Consider the following 19,951-nt stretch of genomic DNA (forward strand, 5'->3'; position numbering starts at 1 on the left):
CACGTTGCACCACAGACTGTCCAGGAGTTGGCGGATGCTTTAGTTCTGGTCTGGGAGGAGATCCCTCAGGAGACCATCCGTCGCCTCATCAGGAGCATGCCCAGGCGTTGTAGGGAGGTCATACAGGCACGTGGAGGCCACACACACTACTGAGCCTCATTTTGACTTGTTTTAAGGACATTACATCAAAGTTGGATCAGCCTGTAGTGTGGTTTTCCACTTTAATTTTGAGTGTGACCAAATCCAGACCTCCATGGGTTGATAAATTGGATTTCCATTGATTATTTTTGTATGATTTGTTGTCAGCACATTCAACTATGTAAAGAAAAAATGATTTAATAAGATTATTTATTTCATTCAGATCTAGGATGTGTTGTTTAAGTGTTCCCTTTATTTTTTTGAGCAGTATATAATCAGTAACGGATTACATTTTTCAAGTCACCCGCCCAACCCTGCCCAGGCTTAATGCAAGGCGTTATCGCTGGGATATGATGTAACAGGCCTGGCCTGTGTTAAAAGTGTTTTTAAAAAAGTACAAAGCGTTTGTTAGGTTTTATACTTGTGTTACAAAATGCTTAAAACGCTTAAAAGACAAAAAAGCTGTTGTGTTTGTGTTGAATTGTGTTTCGGAAATAGAGAGACATGAACCAAGTTTCCATCCAACCGTTTTGCGAGCATAAAGTATGTCGGATAAACATTTTTATGGCCTGATGGAAACAGATAATTTGTCTGTAAAAATGTTCAATTCTTGACCCCCAAAAATATGCTAGACAAGGTGGGACCTTTTGTGTCAATAAAACAAATTATGCGAGAAATGGCGGTAGAAACGCTTTTATGCGCAAATATTGATATAATAACCATCATATCTAAGTAAAACTTGGAAATATGCGATGACATGTTGTGTGGTCCTCCCACTACGACTAGGAAAAGCATGCAGTTTACTTGGCTACAGATGAAATACATTTTGAAGAACTTCATAAGGTGGTGAAAGTGCAAGGTGATGAGGATGATGCTCCTTTCCAATAAATATTGAGGGTTTTATTCTGGTGACATGATGATCGATGCTTGGCCGTCATTTGACAAATAATGTCCATCATAATCTCATCATATAGTCAATTTGATGGAAACATCTCTCCCCAATCGGATGGAAACCTAGCTATAGTTTTCAAAAGGTAGTGGTAATATTTCACTCAGTACAGAAATTTGTAGGCAGTTTACTTACCCTGTACCGTGGGGAAAGTTGTGCCAAGAGAGCATTTTCTTTGGACAAGCTATGTTTTCAATACTCTAATGTTTACATTAATTCTGATTATTTCCAGGGATACACAACATCCTGAAATATATGTAGATATCTTTGTTAGAAAGAATACTATATTACCCTTTGCGGAGTGATGTTGAATGTAAAAAATGTATACATTTACACCACGCACCCCTACTCTGTAATGCAGTTTAATGAGGTACAGGTTCCTAATCTGGACCACTAATGTATGTTTTAATATAGGCGGGTTGGTTGTTTTTCAACAAAACCGACACGTACGCAACTATGGGGCAAAATAGACGGGGTTGGCTTAGATTGTTGACAACAACTATATTTTGCCTCCAAATGTTTATTGAAAACATAAATACATTTGTACAATGAGCACTTGCATCGTTACATTTGTTGGTTAGCTAGCTAGAGAATTTTTGCCATATTAGCATAGACATGACATGAGTCAAAACAAAACATGGTATCAATAACAAGATACAACGAGCTGAAACGAGCCACCGACTATTCCCCACATGGCAGCTTCTTGTCATTGTTACTATCTGACCGTTCAGAATCATAGCATCACACAGCCTTCTGCCTCAACGATGCGCGCACATTATTTTTGTGACATTGTCAGCCAACTCATCTATAAGGCAACAGCCTCACTGTACAGTGCTCTTACCCAACTTCCACAAGATCCCATATCCATGTCTCGGGGAAGAACGTACGGACTGTCTGTATGGGTGGCAGAGGGGCTCCGGATATTCCAGGAAGTCCACCATGACCCGTTAAAAGGCTGTCCATGGCTATAGGGTGGGCGTAGTGTCTGTAGGATACTACTAAAACAAAACATAGTCATTCTCATGTTAGAATCAGCCTGGTCAAACCAGACTGAATGCTGCTTTCAACTGTGATGCATGCAGTGTTCAGACTGGTTTAATCAGGTGATGGGTTCTGACTTCTAAACTTGAATATATGAAATATCCTTATTCATGTCACTGAGGGAGAGAGGGGAATGTAGAACATTTACATTCTGTCAGAATATGTTATTGTTAGACATCAGGGATCCTTTGGAAAGGAGAAGGGCCACAGTCTGGTACAAGTCAACAGGACAGCCGTGAGTTGGGGAGGAGTGAGGAAATTGGGCCGAGATCAGGTCAGATGAATTGAGTAAGAACAGAAATCACTAAAGCTCTGTCTAGCAACAGAGGTGTACTGGCTGTTCCGATGTGTAAGGAGGAGACCCAGCATAGGAGGAAGGGTTAAATACCAGTGCTTGTGGTGCCGAAGAGGATGGCTGACGTTTTACATACCCTCAATCAGCCCGACTAACCGGTGTCTGTATGTAGCCTCCCTACTTTTATTGCCTCGCTACTGTATATAGCCTCGCTACTATTATTTTTCACTGTCTTTTTACTGTTGTTTTTATTTCTTTACTTACCTATTGTTCACCTAATGCCTTTTTTGCACAATTGGTTAGAGCCTGTAAGTAAGCATTTCACTGTTGTATTCGGCGCACGTGACAAATAAACTTTGATTTTATTGTGCTATTTCATTAGTTTTTTCGTGTTTGTAACTTATGTTTAAACTTATTTTGTACATAATGTTGCTGCTACCGTCTCTTATGACCAAATATAACTTCTGCACATCAGAACTGGGATTACTCACCACAGACTGGAAGAAGCTTTTTCCTTTAACGAGTCCAACGAGAAAGATATACTGCTCTCCCTGGAACAGACCCAGATCCCCGTCATTTGCATGAAGAAAAGACGGAGGCTAAGAGGACGCAGATCAGGTTGCCTTCTGAGAATCCGTAGGTGAGCGAGTAAATTCCCATTGCCATCAATTCTACTCGCTAACATGTAATCATTGGAAAATAAAAATGGATGACCTATGATTACGATTATTCTACCAACGGGACATTAAGAATTGTAATATATTATGTTTCACTTCTGCACCGGCAGAACAGAGAAGCTACGTATGGTAAGACGAGGGGTAGGGGTGTGTGTCTTTTTGTCAATAACAGCTGGTGCTCGATGTCTAATATTAAAGTCTCAAGGTATTGCTCGCCTGAGGTAGAGTACCTTATGATAAGCTGTAGACCACACTATCTACCAAGAGAGTTCTCATCTGTATTATTCGTAGCCATCTATTTACCACCACAGACCGATTTTGGCACTAAGACCACACTCTATAAGGCCATAAGCAAACAAGAAAATGCTCACCCAGAAGCGGCGCTCCTAGTGGCCGGGGACTTTAATGCAGGCAAACTTAAATCAGTTTTACCAAATTTTTACCAGCATGTCACATGTGCAACCAGAGGGGGTAAAAACAAATTCTAGACTACCTTTACTCCACACACTGAGATGCATACAAAGCTCTCCCCCGCCCTCCATTTGCCATATCTGACCATAATTCTATCCTCCTGATTCCTGCTTACAAGCAAAAACTAAAGCAGGAAGTACCAGTGACTCGCTCAATATGGAAGTGGTCAGATGGCGCGGATGCTACTCTACAGGACTGCAATGCTAGCACAGACTGGAATATGTTCTGGGATTCATCCAATGGCATTGAGGAGTATACCACCTCAGTCATCGGATTCATCAATAAGTCCATCGGCGACGTCGTCCCTACAGTGACCGTATGTAGATATCCTAACCAGAAGCCATGGATTAAATGCAACATCCGCATCGAGCTAAAGGCTAGAGCTGCCGCTTTCAAGGAGCGGGACACTAATCTGGACGCCTATACTGTATGAAATCCTTCTATGCCCTCAGACGAACCATCAAACAAGCAAAGCATCAATGCAGGATTAAGATTGAATCCTACTACACCGGCTCTGATGCTCGTCGGATGCGGCAAGGCTTGAAAACTATTACGGACTACAAAGGGAAACCCAGATGCGAGCTGCCCAGTGACGTGAGCCTACCAGACTAGCTGAATGTTGTTAATGCTCGCTTCGAGGCAAGTAACACTGAAGCATGCACGAGAGCACCAACTGTTCCGGATGACTGTGTGATAACGCTCTCAGTAGCCGATGTGAGCAAGACCTTTAAACAGGTCAACATTCACAAAGCAGCAGGTCCAGATGGACTACCAGAACGTGTACTCAAAGCATGCACTGACCAACTGGCAAGTGTCATCACTGACATTTTCAACCTCTCCCTAACTGAGTTTGTAATACCAACATGTTTCAAGCAGACCACCATAGTCCCTGTGCCCAAGGAAGCGAAGGTACGCTGCCTAAATTATTACCACCTGTAGCACTCACGTCGGTGGCCATGAAGTGCTTTGAAAGGCTGGTCATGGCTCACATCAAGAGTATCCTCTCGGATACCCTAGACCCACTCCAATTCGCATACCGCCCCAACAGATCCAGATGAAGCAATCTCAATCGCACTCCACACTGCCCTTTCCCACCTGGAAAAAAAGGAACACCTATGTGACAATGATGTTCATTGACTACAGCTCAGCGTTCAACACCATAGTGCCCACGAAAGCTCATCACTAAGCCAAGGACCCTGGGACTAAACACCTCCATCTGTAACTGGATCATGGATTTCCTGACGGGCCGCCCCCAGGTGGTAAGGGTAGGCAATAACACATCTGCCACGCTGATCCTCAACACTGGGGCCCCTCAGGGGGGTGTACTTAGTCCCCTCCTGTACTCCCTGTTCAGCCACGACTGTGTGGCCAAACACGATTCCAACACCATCATTAAGTTTGCTGATGACAGTGGTAGGCCTGATCACCGACAACCTCTCCCTCAATGTGAGCAAGACATAGGAGCTGATCGTGGACTACAGGAAAAGGGGGGGGGGGGTCGAACATGCCCCCATTAACATCGACGGGGCTGTAGTGGAGCAGGTCAAGAGTTTCAAGTTCCTTGGTGTCCACATCACCAACGATCGATCATGGTCCAAACACACCAAGACAGTCGTGAAGAGTGCACGACAAAACCTTTTCCCCCTCAGGAGACTGAAAAGATTGGGCATGGGTCCCCAGATCCTCAAAAAGTTCTACAGCTGCACCATCGAGAGCATCCTGACTGGTTGCATCATTGCCTGTTATGGCAACTTCTCGGCATCTGACCATAAGGTGCTACAGAGGGTAGTGTGAACGGCCCAGTATATCACTGGGACCAAGCTTCCTGCAATCCAGGACCTATATAATAGGCGGTGTCAGAGGAAAGCCCATAAAATTGTCAGAGACTCCAGTCACCCAAGTCATAGACTGTTTTCTCTGCCACCGCACAGAAAGCGGTACCGGAGTGCCAAGTCTAGGACCAAAAGGCTCCTTAACAGCTTCTACCCCCAAGCCATAAGACTGCTGAACAATTAATCAATTGGCCACCGGACTATTACATTGACCACCCCCATCCCCCTCCATTTGAATGGTACACTGCTGCTACTCATTTCTTATTATCTATGCATAGTCACTTCACCCCTACCTACATGTACAAATTACCTCTAACCTGTACCCGCACACACTGACTCAGTACCGGTACCCTGTGTATATAGCCTCGTTAACGTTATGTTACTTTTTATAATTTTTTACTTTAGTTTATTTGGTAAATATTTTCTTAACTCTTCTTGAACTGCACTGTTGGTTAAGGGCTTGTAAGTAAGCATTTCATGGTAAGGTCTACACTTGTTGTATTCGGCGCATGTGATAAATAAAGTTTGATTTGATTTGTGTGACTATGTCTTTGTCTGTTCAGCTGTCTGATACATTGGGTGAATAAACTTGGCTTGAGCTTTTCATAGTTGTCCGTTTTTACTCTGTTATTTAGAACCTATCACAAGCTATGTTAGAATAACAAAAACCATACATTTCCCAAGATTCAAAGACGTGGTAAGGAGGACATCTCACCATAGGCCTGATGGTACTCCTTCCCCTTGTAACTTAGGCAGGAAGGTACTCTTATAACCAGGTTAGTTGCCAGCTTCAGTCCCAGGTTCTAGAAATATCAGAATCACAAACAAGAGAGCTCAATATTAATGAATGTCTCCATTTAATTTTTCTATTCTATATGTATTTTTTGCCTCAATAGGCTACTTTAGAAATGTATAATTTAAGAAGATGAATGCATGGTAACAGAATAGTAACTGATTCTTACGAGAGAGGAAAACAGGCTTCAAGTTAAGCGAAAACAAGGCAGAAGTTACCTGAAAAACTTTAAAAGGTTCATTTTGTTGGTCAGTTGGTCCATCTGGGTATGGTATTACATATCTCCTTGGTCTTACACGTAAACATAACACTGGATCTTCAAGCTGGTAGGGAATGTATGTTGTCTCCTTGACTGGTAACAAATCAAATATCTGGAATGTGATGATAAGGAGACGTGAAATGACCTTGTTCATTGGGCACCAAACAGAAGGCAGTGACTACTTGGACTTGTCTAATAAGAAATACTCAATGTCAACAGTGAAGAGGCAACCCCCGGGATGCTGGCCTTCTAGGCAGAGTTGCAAAGAAAAAGCCATATCTCAGACTGGCCAATAAAAATAAAGTATTATGATGGGCAAAATAATACAGACACTGGACAGAGGAACTCTGCCTAGAAGACCAGCATCCCGGAGTCGCATCTTCACTGTTGACGTTGAGACTGGTGTTTTGCGGGTAATATTTAATGAAGCTGCCAGTTGAGGACTTGTGATGTGTCTGTTTCTCAAACTAGACACTTTAATGTACTTGTCCTCTTGCTGTGCACCGGGGCCTCCCACTCCTCTTTCTATTCTGGTTAGAGCCAGTTTGCGCTGTTCTGTGAAGGGAGTAGTACACAGCGTTGTACGAGATCTTCAGTTTCTTGGCAATTTCTCACGTGGAATAGCCTTCATTACTCAGAACAAGAATAGACTGACGAGTTTCAGAAGAAAGTCCTTTGTTTCTGGCCATTTTGAGCCTGTAATCGAACCCACAAATGCTGATGCTCCAGATTCTCAACTAGCCTAAAGAAGACAAGTTTTATTGTTTCTTTAATCAGCACAACAGTTTTCAGCTGTGCAAATATAATTGCAAAAGGGTTTTCTAATGATCAATTAGCTAATCCAAGTTTATAATTTTAAAAGGCTAACACAACGTGCCATTGAAACACAGGAGTGATGGTTGCTGATAATGGGCCTCTGTACACCTATGTAGATATTCCATAAAAAAATCTGCAGTTTCCAGCTACAACAGTCATTTACAACATTAACAATGTCTACGTTATAATTCTGATCAATTTGATGTTTTTTTAAAGGACAAAAAAAATGTGCTTTTCTGTCAAAAACAAGGACATTTCTAAATGACCCCAAACTTTTGAACGGTAGTGTATGCTGCTGGCTCATGTGAGTATAGTGTAGAGAATCATTGAACCATCTAAACCACTGTGAAATATATTTTCCATAATCCAAAATATTGGTGTTTCAGCTGTTTGAAGACGGTGTACAAAACCAAAAGTAAAATAGAAATAGCACACATAGAACAGATATACTGTTTCTTAGACTTGTATTCCCGTAGATCCATAACTCACATTTCCACTTGAAGTACCAATAGGGATATGCTTTCCAGCACACCAAATGGCCCACTGTAAACAGACCCACTCCATATCTGCTGTAGTCACTTCTTATTCCCCTGAAGCTGGTTGTTGTGGCCAGCACCACAAAAGCTTGTTTATATGGTGGTATGACTGTTGACATTCACTTCAGTGAGCTCTGTTACCTTGTCAGCATCCAGCCTCTTCCCTGGCTCCATGATGTGAACACTCTTGTCCACAGTGCTGAGGCCACAGAGGGAGCCGGGCTGGGCCGAGAGCTGCAGGGTGTTCTCCTCCCCTGGGACTGCTTTTGAGGGTGAGAACTCCACCAACACCTGGCACACAGGACATACATACGTGTACATGATACACCTTTAGTGTCTGTTGTAAATATGTACCATTTGTGTTAAAGCGGTAGCTAGCTAGCTCGCGTACTCCCTTTAGCGTTAGCATTAGCATTGTCGTCGGGAATGCATTACTATTTAGCATGCTTATTAGCGATTAGCATCTGTTAGCTTTTGTCTGTGGTGCTAGGCTATTTTTGGTTGTAGGTCGCTCATGCTTATTATGTTTTATAATGTGTTGATCTTTCTACATTGCTCTATTGTTTATTTGTGCATCTAGCATGTGTTTGGGTCCACATAGCTTGTTTAGTTTGTTGACATGCAAATAGGCATATTTTTCCCATACTGTGCTATAGCCTAAGTTCTCCTATTTTTTTATTTTTTTTACAGAACCACAATTAGTATCAGAGAGGGTGGTGTTGTATTTCTGTGTGTGGATCTTCATTAAACCCTTGAACTAGAACTACTGCTTCCTCGTGTTCTGAACGGGCACCTGTGGTGGTTGCTACCAGTGTCACGTCCTGACCCTTGTAAGATGTAATTTTCTATAGTAGAGTAGGTCAGGGCGTGACGGGGTGGTTTTGGGTGGTTTTCTATGTTTTCTATTTCTATGTTTAATTCTAGGTCTCAATTTCTATGTTTTTTTTGGGGGGAGGGGTTGATCTCCAATTGGAGGCAGCTGGTCCTCATTGCCTCTAATTGGAGATCATATTTAAGTAGGGTTTTTTCCACCTGTGTTTGCGGGCAGTTGCATTCTGTTTAGTCTATGTACCTGACAGAACTGTAAGTTGATCGGTTTCCGTTTGTTATTTTGTCTTTAGTGTTTTTTGAGTTAATAAATATCATAATGAGCACTCAACACGCTGCGCTTTGGTCCCCTCTATACGACAGCTGTTACAACGAGCCTAAAATCCAGCACCTAAGTTTTTTATTGGTCCTTCGAATTCATAAACGACCCATATTTTTCACATGCATACACACACACCTTGTGTCTGAAACATTTCTCAGTGGGGAAATTCATGCTGTGGGCGATGACAGTCTCACTGGGTAGCATACTGTACACCAGGACCTGTACCAATGGCGCCATCTCTGGAACTACTGCCAACTTCAAGGTGACTTCACCCTCAGTTACTGCAAAGCAAGAGCATATGACACTGAGTACGTTTACATGCACCATAATAATTCGATAGTAAACTGATTATGGCTGAAAACAGATTATGCAATAGTCATCATACTCTTTATCTTAATCGGCGTAAAGCCAAAATCAAAGAAAGCATACACCGATTAAAACACCAGGGACATATAAAACGTTGGGTATGCACAAAATATGCCCCTAAACATGCATGCCCAGTTTTCACTCAAAAGTTGGTGTTTATAAAAACTGAACTTGAAGTGAGAATGTGCTTATCCTCCTGTAAACTTCAGACCATGCGTACGCACAGTTTCTAGTGATTGAAGTACTGCATTGCAAGATGGCAAAAGTAGCATTGTGCAGGAATATATGACACTTATTTATAACAAAAAACAGGTAGCTAAATACAATAATACTACTAATAATAATTTTCCCTTAGCGAGAAGAGCGAAAATCAATGTATTTTATCTTTGCATTCTAAAAGATGCCTATTTCTAATTATTCATTTCATTACCATGATCATTGCAGAATAAATCCTCACCTTTTCTGGCTGTGATGGTTTCATAGGCTACCCCCGAAATAGCCTATAGGCCTACAGCAAGTTAGGATAGGCTACTTGAATTTCTCAAACATAATACATATCATGCAGAATAAATTCCTCACATTTTCTGGTCATAATGAGTTCATATTCCCGAAGTAGCCATACAAGAAATTACCATGTGCATCGCTCATGTAATTGGGCCTATTAGATAGGCTATTATACTGTCATTTCATGTTTTTACTCATCGCATTGGACAGGGAGCGCGGTTTATAACATGCAGTATAATTTAACAGGTGAACAGCAGTTGATTGTTTGTATTGAAGTGGGTAGGCTACCACTGTAATTAGGTATACTGTAGTTTTCATTTTAGACAATGTTTCAGAATTCGTGGGCTGTGCAGCATATTTATGTTTTGGAAAATAATTATGCAAAACATTATTGCATTCAAACTATATATTTTTATTTCACCTTTATTTAACCAGGTATGCCAGTTGAGAATAAGTTCTCATTTACAACTGCGACCTGCGATCTGTTTAGAGGTCCACAACAATTTTCAATTGGTTTTGTCTTTCAGAAATGGCCTGGTAGCCAACAGCAAATGTCACTGCAAAATAAATAATTCTGGCAACACCTCCAAAGACATTTGATAAAGTTCGCCATTACTATTTCCTGTCGTTACTGTCTTGGCCAAATTCTAATACCATAAAAGGTAAACGATGAGCGTTTTCTAGGCGGAGTTATAATGCTCGTTGATGCGCGCACAGTTTTATAACAGGTCTGATGTATAATCAGAAACATGCGTATGTATGGCATGCACCAAGTTTATGTATCTCAATATTTGTGTGTATGTGCAGTCTTTTCAGAAATGGTGCACGCAGATATTTAGTGTTAAATTTACGCAACGGTTATGAATGAGGCCCCCGGTTTTCTGTACAATCATTCAAATGATTAGTATTTGTAAAAACCTTATTCGGTGATGCAAACACCTTAATGGTGTTCCAGCAGTGTATTTGATCTGCTCATGTGCTAGCACCAGCCGAGCGATCTGCCTTCTTTAGCGCAAAGGAAGTGAGTTTGAATGTATGTGTTTTAGAAGTAGTTTTCACATACAAACTTTATATGTCCGAACTCAGAATCAAATATGCTTCCCAAAAATAGCATGGTCGCTGTGGTAAAATGTTTATTTTGAACTTGGCTGAACGTTTATTTATCAGTAGCCTGATTTCAGACTTCCATGTAAACAGGATTATTAGGGAAAGTGTTCTTCTTGCAAAGCATGTAAACGTTTTAATCTAAGTGTTATATTAATCTGCCTAGCCACAATAATCGCATTATTGTGCGCATGTAACCGTACACACTGTCATTGTCATCAAGCACCTCCCAGTACGTCCATAATTACTTAATAAAACTTCCTCACCAGGACTCCCCTGCTGTACAGTAACCTTCATATGTCCATGCTGAAGTATCGCCCCCCTGGATAAGGCCTGGAGGAGGGAAAAACAGTTTTCCCATCAAGTCAGGAATAAGGAGATGATGAGGAATATTGGTGTTGTATAGGGACATCCTTCCTTTAAAGGTGAGAGGCTGGGACTATGTCTGAAATGACCCTGGTTAAAATAGTGCACAAGAGAATAGGGTGCCATTTCGGACGCACCCTGGGTTTGCAGGTTGTCACAACTTGTTTCTGGTTCTACTCACCAGGTAGACGACATCCACGGAGCCCTTTGGGACGGTCTCCCCTACGATAGCGTACTGGATGGTGATTGACACTTCCTCCCCACATGCCAGTGGTTTCTCCATCTTCTGAATAGCCAGAGAGCTGGACGTTTTACTGTGAGGGGAGATGGGCTGGATCAGTGAGAGAGTGTGTTGCCCTCTGTTGAAATAGGGGACCATGTATCCAGTGTTCTCCGCTTCTGGTGTGTTGCTAACCTGGAAAGCAACAGAGGGAAGAGAGAGTATAACTAAAGGCCCAATCCCAAATCGACCCTTTGAGCTCCACCTCACCCTCTGATAGGATAGGTGGAAGTTTCACCATATTGCTTATTATACCAATGGAATCTCCTCAGATCTCCACAAGAGCATGATAGACCTCAGGGTGTAGGGTCAATGGGGTGATTTGGGATTGAGCATAAAGAGTCTCGGAGTCTTTCAAAACCTAGAAGGAATCATACTTACTATGAGGTTAATATCCTCTTTGGGCATAATGGTTGTGTTGAGGGAGAAACTGGCAATACCATGACTGTCTGTGGTTAGGTTCTGGAGACGATGTGAGGACCAGCCTTTCTTCTCCAACAGGTAGACTAACATGTCAGAGATAGGTGTGTTGTTGAAGTGAACAACGTTTATCTGAGGAAAAAAGGAGGAATGTGATGCTACATGTGTCACTGTTACCTACCATTAGTAGTTAAGTAAACAGAAATGTCAAAGAACAAATGGCATCCACAATTCAACAAAGTACAAGGAACAATAACACTGGATTTGGACTTACCTTGCCCTCGATAATTGATCCATGTTCATAGATTGTGGGTGTGTCGACAAATGTGAGTTTTCCAATCACATAGGAGAGTGCTATTTGTTTTACCTCTGACCGTGTAATACCTGTTAAAGGAAAACAAATGAGAATAGGATGGTTTATTTAACAAGAACACATGCCACCATGATGCACAATGACAGTTCACAATGCAGGAGCTCAATTACAGTGCACCTTACGCAAGATTTTGAAACATGATTAAGAACATATATATATATATATATATATATATATATACACACAGTGAGGGAAAAAAGTATTTGATCCCCTGATGATTTTGTACGTTTGCCCACTGACAAAGAAATGATCAGTCTATCATTTTAATGGTAGGTTTATTTGAACAGTGAGAGACAGAATAACAACAAAAAAATCCAGAAAAACACATGTCAAAAATGTTATAAATTGATTTGCATTTTAATGAGGGAAATAAGTATTTGACCCCTCTGCAAAACATTACTTAGTACTTGGTGGCAAAACCCTTGTTGGCAATCACATAGGTCAGACGTTTCTTGTAGTTGGCCACCAGGTTTGCACACATCTCAGGAGGGATTTTGTCCCACTCCTCTTTGCAGATCTTCTCCAAGTCATTAAGGTTGAGGCTGACCTTAATGTGCTTCTTCTTAAGCCACTCCTTTGTTGCCTTGGCGGTGTGTTTTGGGTCATTGTCATGCTGGAATACACATACACGACCCATTTTCAATGCCCTGGCTGAGGGAAGGAGGTTCTCACCCAAGATTTGACAGTACATGGCCCCGTCCATCGTCCCTTTAATGCGGTGAAATTGTCCTGTCCCCTTAGCAGAAAAACACCCCCAAAGCATAATGTTTCCACCTCCATGTTTGACGGTGGGGATGGTGTTCTTGGGGTCATAGGCAGCATTCCTCCTCCTCCAAAAATGGCGAGTTGAGATACTGCCAAAGAGCTCCATTTTGGTCTCATCTGACCATAACACTTTCACCCAGTTGTCCTCTAAATCATTCAGATGTTCATTGGCAAAATTCAGACGGGCATGTATATGTGCTTTCTTGAGCAGGAGGACCTTGCAGGCGCTGCAGGATTTTAGTCCTTCACGGTGTAGTGTGTTACCAATTGTTTTCTTGGTGACTATGGTCCCAGCTGCCTTGAGATCATTGACAAGATCCTCCCGTGCAGTTCTGGGCTGATTCCTCACCGTTCTCATGATCATTGCAACTCCACGAGGTGAGATCTTGCATGGAGCCCCAGACCGAGGGAGATTGACAGTTCTTTTGTGTTTCTTCCATTTGAATAATCGCACCAACTGTTGTCACCTTCTCACCAAGCTGCTTGGCGATGGTCTTGTAGCCCATTCCAGCCTTGTGTAGGTCTACAATCTTGTCTCTGACATCCGTGGAGAGCTCTTTGGTCTTGGCCATGGTGGAGAGTTTGGAATCTGATTGATTGCTTCTGTGGACAGGTGTCTTTTATACAGGTAACAAGCTGAGATTAGGAGCACTCCCTTTAAGAGTGTGCTCCTAATCTCAGCTCGTTACCTGTATAAAAGACACCTGGGAGCCAGAAATCTTTCTGATTGAGAGGGGGTCAAATACTTATTTCCCTCATTAAAATGCAAATCAATTTATAACATTTTTGACATGTGTTTTTCTGGATTTTTTTGTTGTTATTCTGTCTCTCACTGTTCAAATAAACCTACCATTCAAATTATAGACTGATAATTTCTTTGTCAGTGGGCAAACGTACAAAATCAGCAAATGTTGTCATCACTTTTCCCAACTCCAAATCTTTGTGATAAATTACTTGCCTGTCCCCTCCTCCTCTACTTTTGCATTAAAACTAAGCCTGTCTATGAGCATTTTCTGTCCGGCATTCTTTGTGAAAATGGACATGTTGAAGACATGAGAAGCACAGCCAGTTTGGTCCATCTGGGAAAAGCATGCAAAACCACACATTAAGAACTGATTTAAATGCATTTAACCACATCACATTTAAATGTAATATGTTGGTAAAAACAATTATACTGATGATAGTTTCTTCAGGAAAGCATACAGACCTCTATTGACTCTTTGTGGCAGGGGGCTGTATAATCAGGAACTCCTTGTTGAGTTTCCACATCAAATCTCATTGATATAAGTACATCGTTCCTTAAAGGTCGGCACAACTCTACCTCTGCTTTTCCAGGTACAGGCTGTCCATACGTGTATCTGATTTTATTTCATAATGAAAAGATTTCCGACTTAGAGAGACTGTATATTATAAACCTCATATGAGACATTACAAAGGCTCATACACGCATGCTTACAACAAGTTAAAATACATTTACATTTTAGTAATTTAGCAGACGCTCCTATCCACAGCGACTTACAGTAGTGAATGCATACATTTCAAACATCTTTTTTTTTCCCATACTGGTCCCCTGTGGGAATTGAACCCACAACCCTGGCATTGCAAACACCATCTGAGCCACACAGGACCATGCATTATTCCTGCAGTTTTTCTTTAAGTCAAGTACTTTCAACATTGTCAATGCATCTAGACCTGTATTGATAAAGCCTATGTGTATGAGTGCTGATCTAGGATCAGTGTAATCGTTTGGTCACATGTACAGGGGGAGACCTGATCCTAGATCAGCAATCCTACTCTGAGATGCTTTATGACTAAAGGCCCAGCTGTTCATGTAAATGCCACTGTCCCAAACTTTTAAATTTTCAGGGTACTCATAGATGCAATTTATAACATTGAGCAGTAGTAGCATTGCAGGTCTTCAATTAGTATTTGTCATTAGCACAGATCTGGGTTCAAATACATGCATATTTAAGTATTTGTTTCCAAATACACTATTTCAAATACCCCTAGGAGCAAACAGACATGGGTTGAAATGTATGGAGTATTAAAATATTTGTATTTTAAATGTATTTCAGTATTTCCAAATACATTCCAATACTGAATTACTTGTATTTAAAAAAAGTAAACATGTATTTATTCAACTAGGCAAGTCATTTAAGAACAAATTATTATTCATAATGACGGCCTACCCCAGCCAATTGTGCACCACGTTATGGGACCAATCACAGCCAGATGTGATGCAATCTGGATTTGAACCAGGTACTGCAGTGACACCTCTTGCACTGAAATGCAGTGTCTTAGACCACTGCGCCACTCGGTAAATACTTACTTTGAAATGTATGCAAAAGTAATTAAAGTAATTAAATTGGTATTTGACTCAAGGTCTGCATTAGCGCAATGCGATTAATTAGACAGTGACATTAGTGGAGTTACACATAACAACAGTGCATTGCAAAACGGCGATAGTGTAGACTCACGTTGCACACACTTCTACTTTATACTCCTCTTGAACAATGCTGATCTCATCGGTGAGGTTCATTTTGATCTCAAACTTTGGCAAAACTAGATATAAAAGAACAGCAGTTAACTCATGAATGTTCCTGAATTGTGATTCATTGATTCAACTGCCAGATCCATAATATTACCTAGCATGAAAGGTAAAATAAAGAAGCTCAACTTACCATATTTTTTTACCTTGAAGTGATGGTATATTTTGTTATCACCAATCCACACTACAATAGCATAGGATCCTATGGGTGCTTCAGAGTTCAGGGGGTGAGAAAGCTGCAGAATGTTACCACTAGATGATGTATTGACCCACTGTCCAATCCTGTTCTGATGAATATCCTGTTTAATCATCATAGAACAAGGGACACATTTAGCAGGGCACAACACTGTGGAACGTTCAGATACAAACATGTTATGTAGGCTAAACATGCCTGTCTGACATGTAGAATAAGGAGTCACGTCAGTTCTATTCATGACATTTCTATCTGCAACGTTCTGAAGTTTGCTTACTGAAGGTGGCCCAGATGTGTTCACATAAAGCTGATATGGAGGCTTCTGGTAACTGCCATGTGGAAATGAATGATGACCTACCTAGCTGGTGGAGTCATCGTCTTATCATGTTGTAGTATTTAGTGACACTCATCATAAAGTAAATTACTAATAAAGGTCTTACCTCAAGTTCCACAACATTGTACTGTGAAGGGCAAGACAAAAGGTTGGTTAATGTTTAATGAATAACTCAAATTCCCCCAAAATGAACAGAGGAGCAAAGCTGTCTACAACTATAGGAATTAGGCAGGTGCTTGGGTTTGTCTCTTCAACTAAATATCACAAGTAGTATTTGCACTGGGACTTTAATATAAATTCAGTAGATTCATTCAATCTCAGGAAAAAAATCCCATACATTCCAATCTGACCTACAGTAAATGAATGGAAAATCCCATGTCCTGTGGTGAATGTTTGAGGACCCTAAAATCCACCCACACAGGTTTATTTAGAGAACCTCTGCAGAACCTTTGCACTGAGTGCTATGGGTCTCAAATGTTTGTGTAGCCTTATCAAACAGACATGGCCTAAAGATTTAGATTTTGCCCCATAGTTGTTCAAAACATTTCCCATTTCCAAAGTCTTATTGTTCATGGAGTACTAACGAGATGTGTATAACATGTTGTGGCTAGTTGATTACTGAATTAAAATAACCATTTACAGTATATTGTCCATAATAAGCCTTGTCCCTGTCCATAAGGCAGGAGCCTATGTCCTGTTTCTGTAGAGTGAAGGAGCCTGGACAGGACGCTTGTCTATTGCTGGGCATTAACCTCAATCCATCTCCTTAATGTTCAGTGCCAAGTAGAGAGGCATCTGATCCCGTTCTTTGGTAAGGCTCGACACCCTAAACCTTCCATTCTCAAGGAGGACACTAACCACAAGGCCGCAGAGTTGAGTTGGTTGAACAATATCGTACATAGTGTTACATGATACCTGATTGCTACATCTATCAGACAGTAATGTGAAGTGCTCCTTGAGATTCTTCTGTATTTGTCTTTTTTTTTAAGTAATTGAGATACTGATCTAAATGAAGACCAAATACAGGTCATTGTTTTCAATATTCAATTATTCACATTTTCAAGACTCACCAGCTGATTGACAGGGCTAAAATTGGTATCCAAGGTGATCACTCTAAACTGCACTGTAAAAAGACAATGAAAAGACAAAGCGTCAATGAGAAATTTAGAAGCATAATTTAGCTAACTTTCCCATGTTTTCCAGAAATCCCTGTTGAAGGATTCCCAGATTCCAGGAATCTTTCAACCGGGATTTCTGTAAAACCTGGGATTTTTGGGAAAGTTACCAGAATTTTGCAAGACAAACTTTTGACAGCTACTCTGGATAGTATTTTACACTGTTGGTACTAAGGCCCCAATTCAATCAATTGCAGATAAAGGAAAACTGCACTGAGTTCGCTGAAAATATTTACACTATCAATATAATTTGACTGAGAACACATTCTAATTTACAGCAATGACCTGGGGAATAGTTACAGGGGAGAGTAGGAGTGATGAATGAGCCAATTGGAATCAACAGATAATGTCCAGGAGAAGAACAGTTTGTAACATGTGATATGTTGGCTCAAATGCCAGTGTACATATTCTGAGTGAACCCACAGCGGATTTTTTTCTTTATCTGCACCTGATGGTACTGTTTCAAGTGTCTCTGGGATGACAGAGCAAACCATCATAGAAACATGCTCCCACCTAATTGTCCTGTTTCTTAGCAAGGAGACTAATTGTGTAGGTTACTGGCTCTATGTAAAATTACCTGTTTGTCCCGGGTTGTAGATTGGTTTATCCGTTTGGACGAATGTCATCGGGCTGTACGGTTTGATCATGACCTTTCTCTCCTCTGTCGACAGAAACGTTTCACCTCGAACCTCCACCTTAAAGTTTTGCACTTCGTCACTCTCCACATGAGGGGCCTGTCAGGGAGACAATGAACCAATAACACATGATCCAGTGTGGCTTAGTTGGTAAGAAGGTGCTGCAACAATGTCAAGGTTGTGAAGATTCAATCACTTCTCCTTTCATCAGTGTGTTTTAAAAATTATTTTTCTTTAGTAGTTAATGTCATCTTTTTTATGTCAAATTTCAGCCAGAATTCCAGAAAAGTTATAGTAAGCCACCACATTTATATTTCCCATAAAATAACCTGGCATTGCACGCAAAATGAAGAGATGTATCACAAAGCTAAAAAGTACTGTATACTCTTATTGGAATGGTTCTGGATGTCCACCAGTGCTAGGCTGACCTGAAACTGGAAGCAGCGGTGAAACTCTTGGTCAGAACTCTCTTGGAGAAGAATTTTGCTCTGCTCATCGGCAATCAGAGATATGGTCATGACCAGGGTCTCGTTGGGCTGCAGAAGACTAGCACAAAGCTTGGCTTCTGAGCCTGCCTGGATCACTGCAGGAATGGCTACCATGTAAACCCTAGAGAGAACATATGCATGCACAGCAGCAAACATACAGGAAAATCAGTACAAAATGAGAGTGCACCTCTAAACAAGAAACTACAGATGTAGGATCTTAATTTCACAAGTATTGTTATTGCAAAATAATCCTGCAGCAACACGATTTGAATGTTTTGTCCATAATGTTGCTTGATATGTGGTTCCGCAATTAGCTGGACAAAAGTAGGCTACAGGTTGCATGAAAAGTGCAATACTTGTAAATATAACCATGTGTTAGTGCAGGTTTTCAATTAATTTATGTCAAACACAATGCTCGTCTGCATTTCCTGCGGCGCCATGCATGTAAAATGTGTGTAGAGAGTACATGTAACAACAAAATAAAAAGCTGTAAAAACAAAGTTTATTTTGGGCCCCCCAAAAAATTCAATCATAATAATTAAGATAAAAAAATAAAGATTCCTTTTTAAAAAGCCTATACTTATAGGTGAAATACACAGAACAAATATCTGCAGAAAGGGTAGATGAAAAACAGTTCTAAATTTGCTCAGGACGAGACGCCACGTCTGATTACTAAATTCTAACTGACTGTGCAGATTTACTTACGGTCTTGGAGTGTTTTGACAGACACAAAGCCAGTGAAAGCAGGCAAAGAATATCCATCTCCAAACGTGAAGCCCAGAAGGAACCATGACTCAATGAGAGAAATAAAAAACACCAAGTCAACCTATGTCCCAGTATTCCTACTGGCAAGGCCTCCCTACTGCACTGTGTAGAGTACAAGCAGACGAACTGGTGTAGCCAGGTTGAATGATTGAAGTTAAAGTCTTGTGAATGTTTGACCAATTTGTGTCAATAACAGTGATTTTCAGTGATTGGCAGATTCTCTGGCATGGAGACTACACATGCACCATCAATATACATACAGTACAGTGCAGGACATTGGCTTGCACTATGACCTGATTACATCTCAATAGTTTGCATGCAATGCCTGTTTTTTACTCTGTCCATATTAAAAAGACATATTTAACTTGTCAAGTCAGTTAAGAACATCTTATTTACAATGATAGCCTACCAGGGAACAGTGGGTTAACTGCTTTGTTCATGGGGAAGAATGACAGATTTTTACCTTATCAGCTCAGGGATTCAACCCTGCTACCTTTCGGTTACTGACCCAACGCTCTATCCACTAGGCTACCTGCCACCCCTTTATAATATACAGTGGGGTCCAAAATTATTGGATCCCTTGATAAAGATGAGCAAAAAAGACTATAAAATAAATAATACAAATGCTGAGCTACAGTAGCAAGAAAAAGTATGTGAACCCTTTGGAATTACCTGGAT

At 40.9% G+C, this 19,951-nt stretch overlaps 1 protein-coding gene across 2 annotated transcripts in view; it reads right to left on the minus strand.

The window, feature by feature from the left end:
• Nucleotides 1-19,416, minus strand: part of LOC106612536 (alpha-2-macroglobulin) — a 34,025-nt gene extending 14,609 nt beyond the window's left edge. Inside the window, exons 1-18 of one of the 2 annotated variants that reach the window (XM_045724502.2) lie at nucleotides 19,214-19,416; nucleotides 18,449-18,629; nucleotides 17,963-18,119; nucleotides 17,281-17,333; nucleotides 16,317-16,337; nucleotides 15,817-15,982; nucleotides 15,613-15,697; nucleotides 14,343-14,493; nucleotides 14,094-14,214; nucleotides 12,272-12,381; nucleotides 11,959-12,129; nucleotides 11,479-11,712; nucleotides 11,198-11,264; nucleotides 9,093-9,238; nucleotides 7,949-8,098; nucleotides 6,415-6,567; nucleotides 6,119-6,206; nucleotides 1,929-2,082 (exon numbers count right to left, since the gene is read on the minus strand). In XM_045724502.2, coding sequence (XP_045580458.1) covers nucleotides 1,929-2,082; nucleotides 6,119-6,206; nucleotides 6,415-6,567; nucleotides 7,949-8,098; nucleotides 9,093-9,238; nucleotides 11,198-11,264; nucleotides 11,479-11,712; nucleotides 11,959-12,129; nucleotides 12,272-12,381; nucleotides 14,094-14,214; nucleotides 14,343-14,493; nucleotides 15,613-15,697; nucleotides 15,817-15,982; nucleotides 16,317-16,337; nucleotides 17,281-17,333; nucleotides 17,963-18,119; nucleotides 18,449-18,629; nucleotides 19,214-19,299 — 2,294 coding nt within the window. In that variant the 5' untranslated portion in view covers nucleotides 19,300-19,416. Of the gene's footprint in view, nucleotides 1-1,928; nucleotides 2,086-6,118; nucleotides 6,207-6,414; nucleotides 6,568-7,948; nucleotides 8,099-9,092; nucleotides 9,239-11,197; nucleotides 11,265-11,478; nucleotides 11,713-11,958; nucleotides 12,130-12,271; nucleotides 12,382-14,093; nucleotides 14,215-14,342; nucleotides 14,494-15,612; nucleotides 15,698-15,816; nucleotides 15,983-16,316; nucleotides 16,338-17,280; nucleotides 17,334-17,962; nucleotides 18,120-18,448; nucleotides 18,630-19,213 lie in introns of both variants that reach the window. The other variant, XM_045724501.2, reaches the window with a different exon arrangement.
• Between the last annotated feature and the right edge of the window lie 535 nt (nucleotides 19,417-19,951).

Source organism: Salmo salar, chromosome 09 (assembly GCF_965601325.2).
Source record: "Salmo salar chromosome 09, fSalSal1, whole genome shotgun sequence".
NCBI lineage: Eukaryota > Metazoa > Chordata > Actinopteri > Salmoniformes > Salmonidae > Salmo > Salmo salar.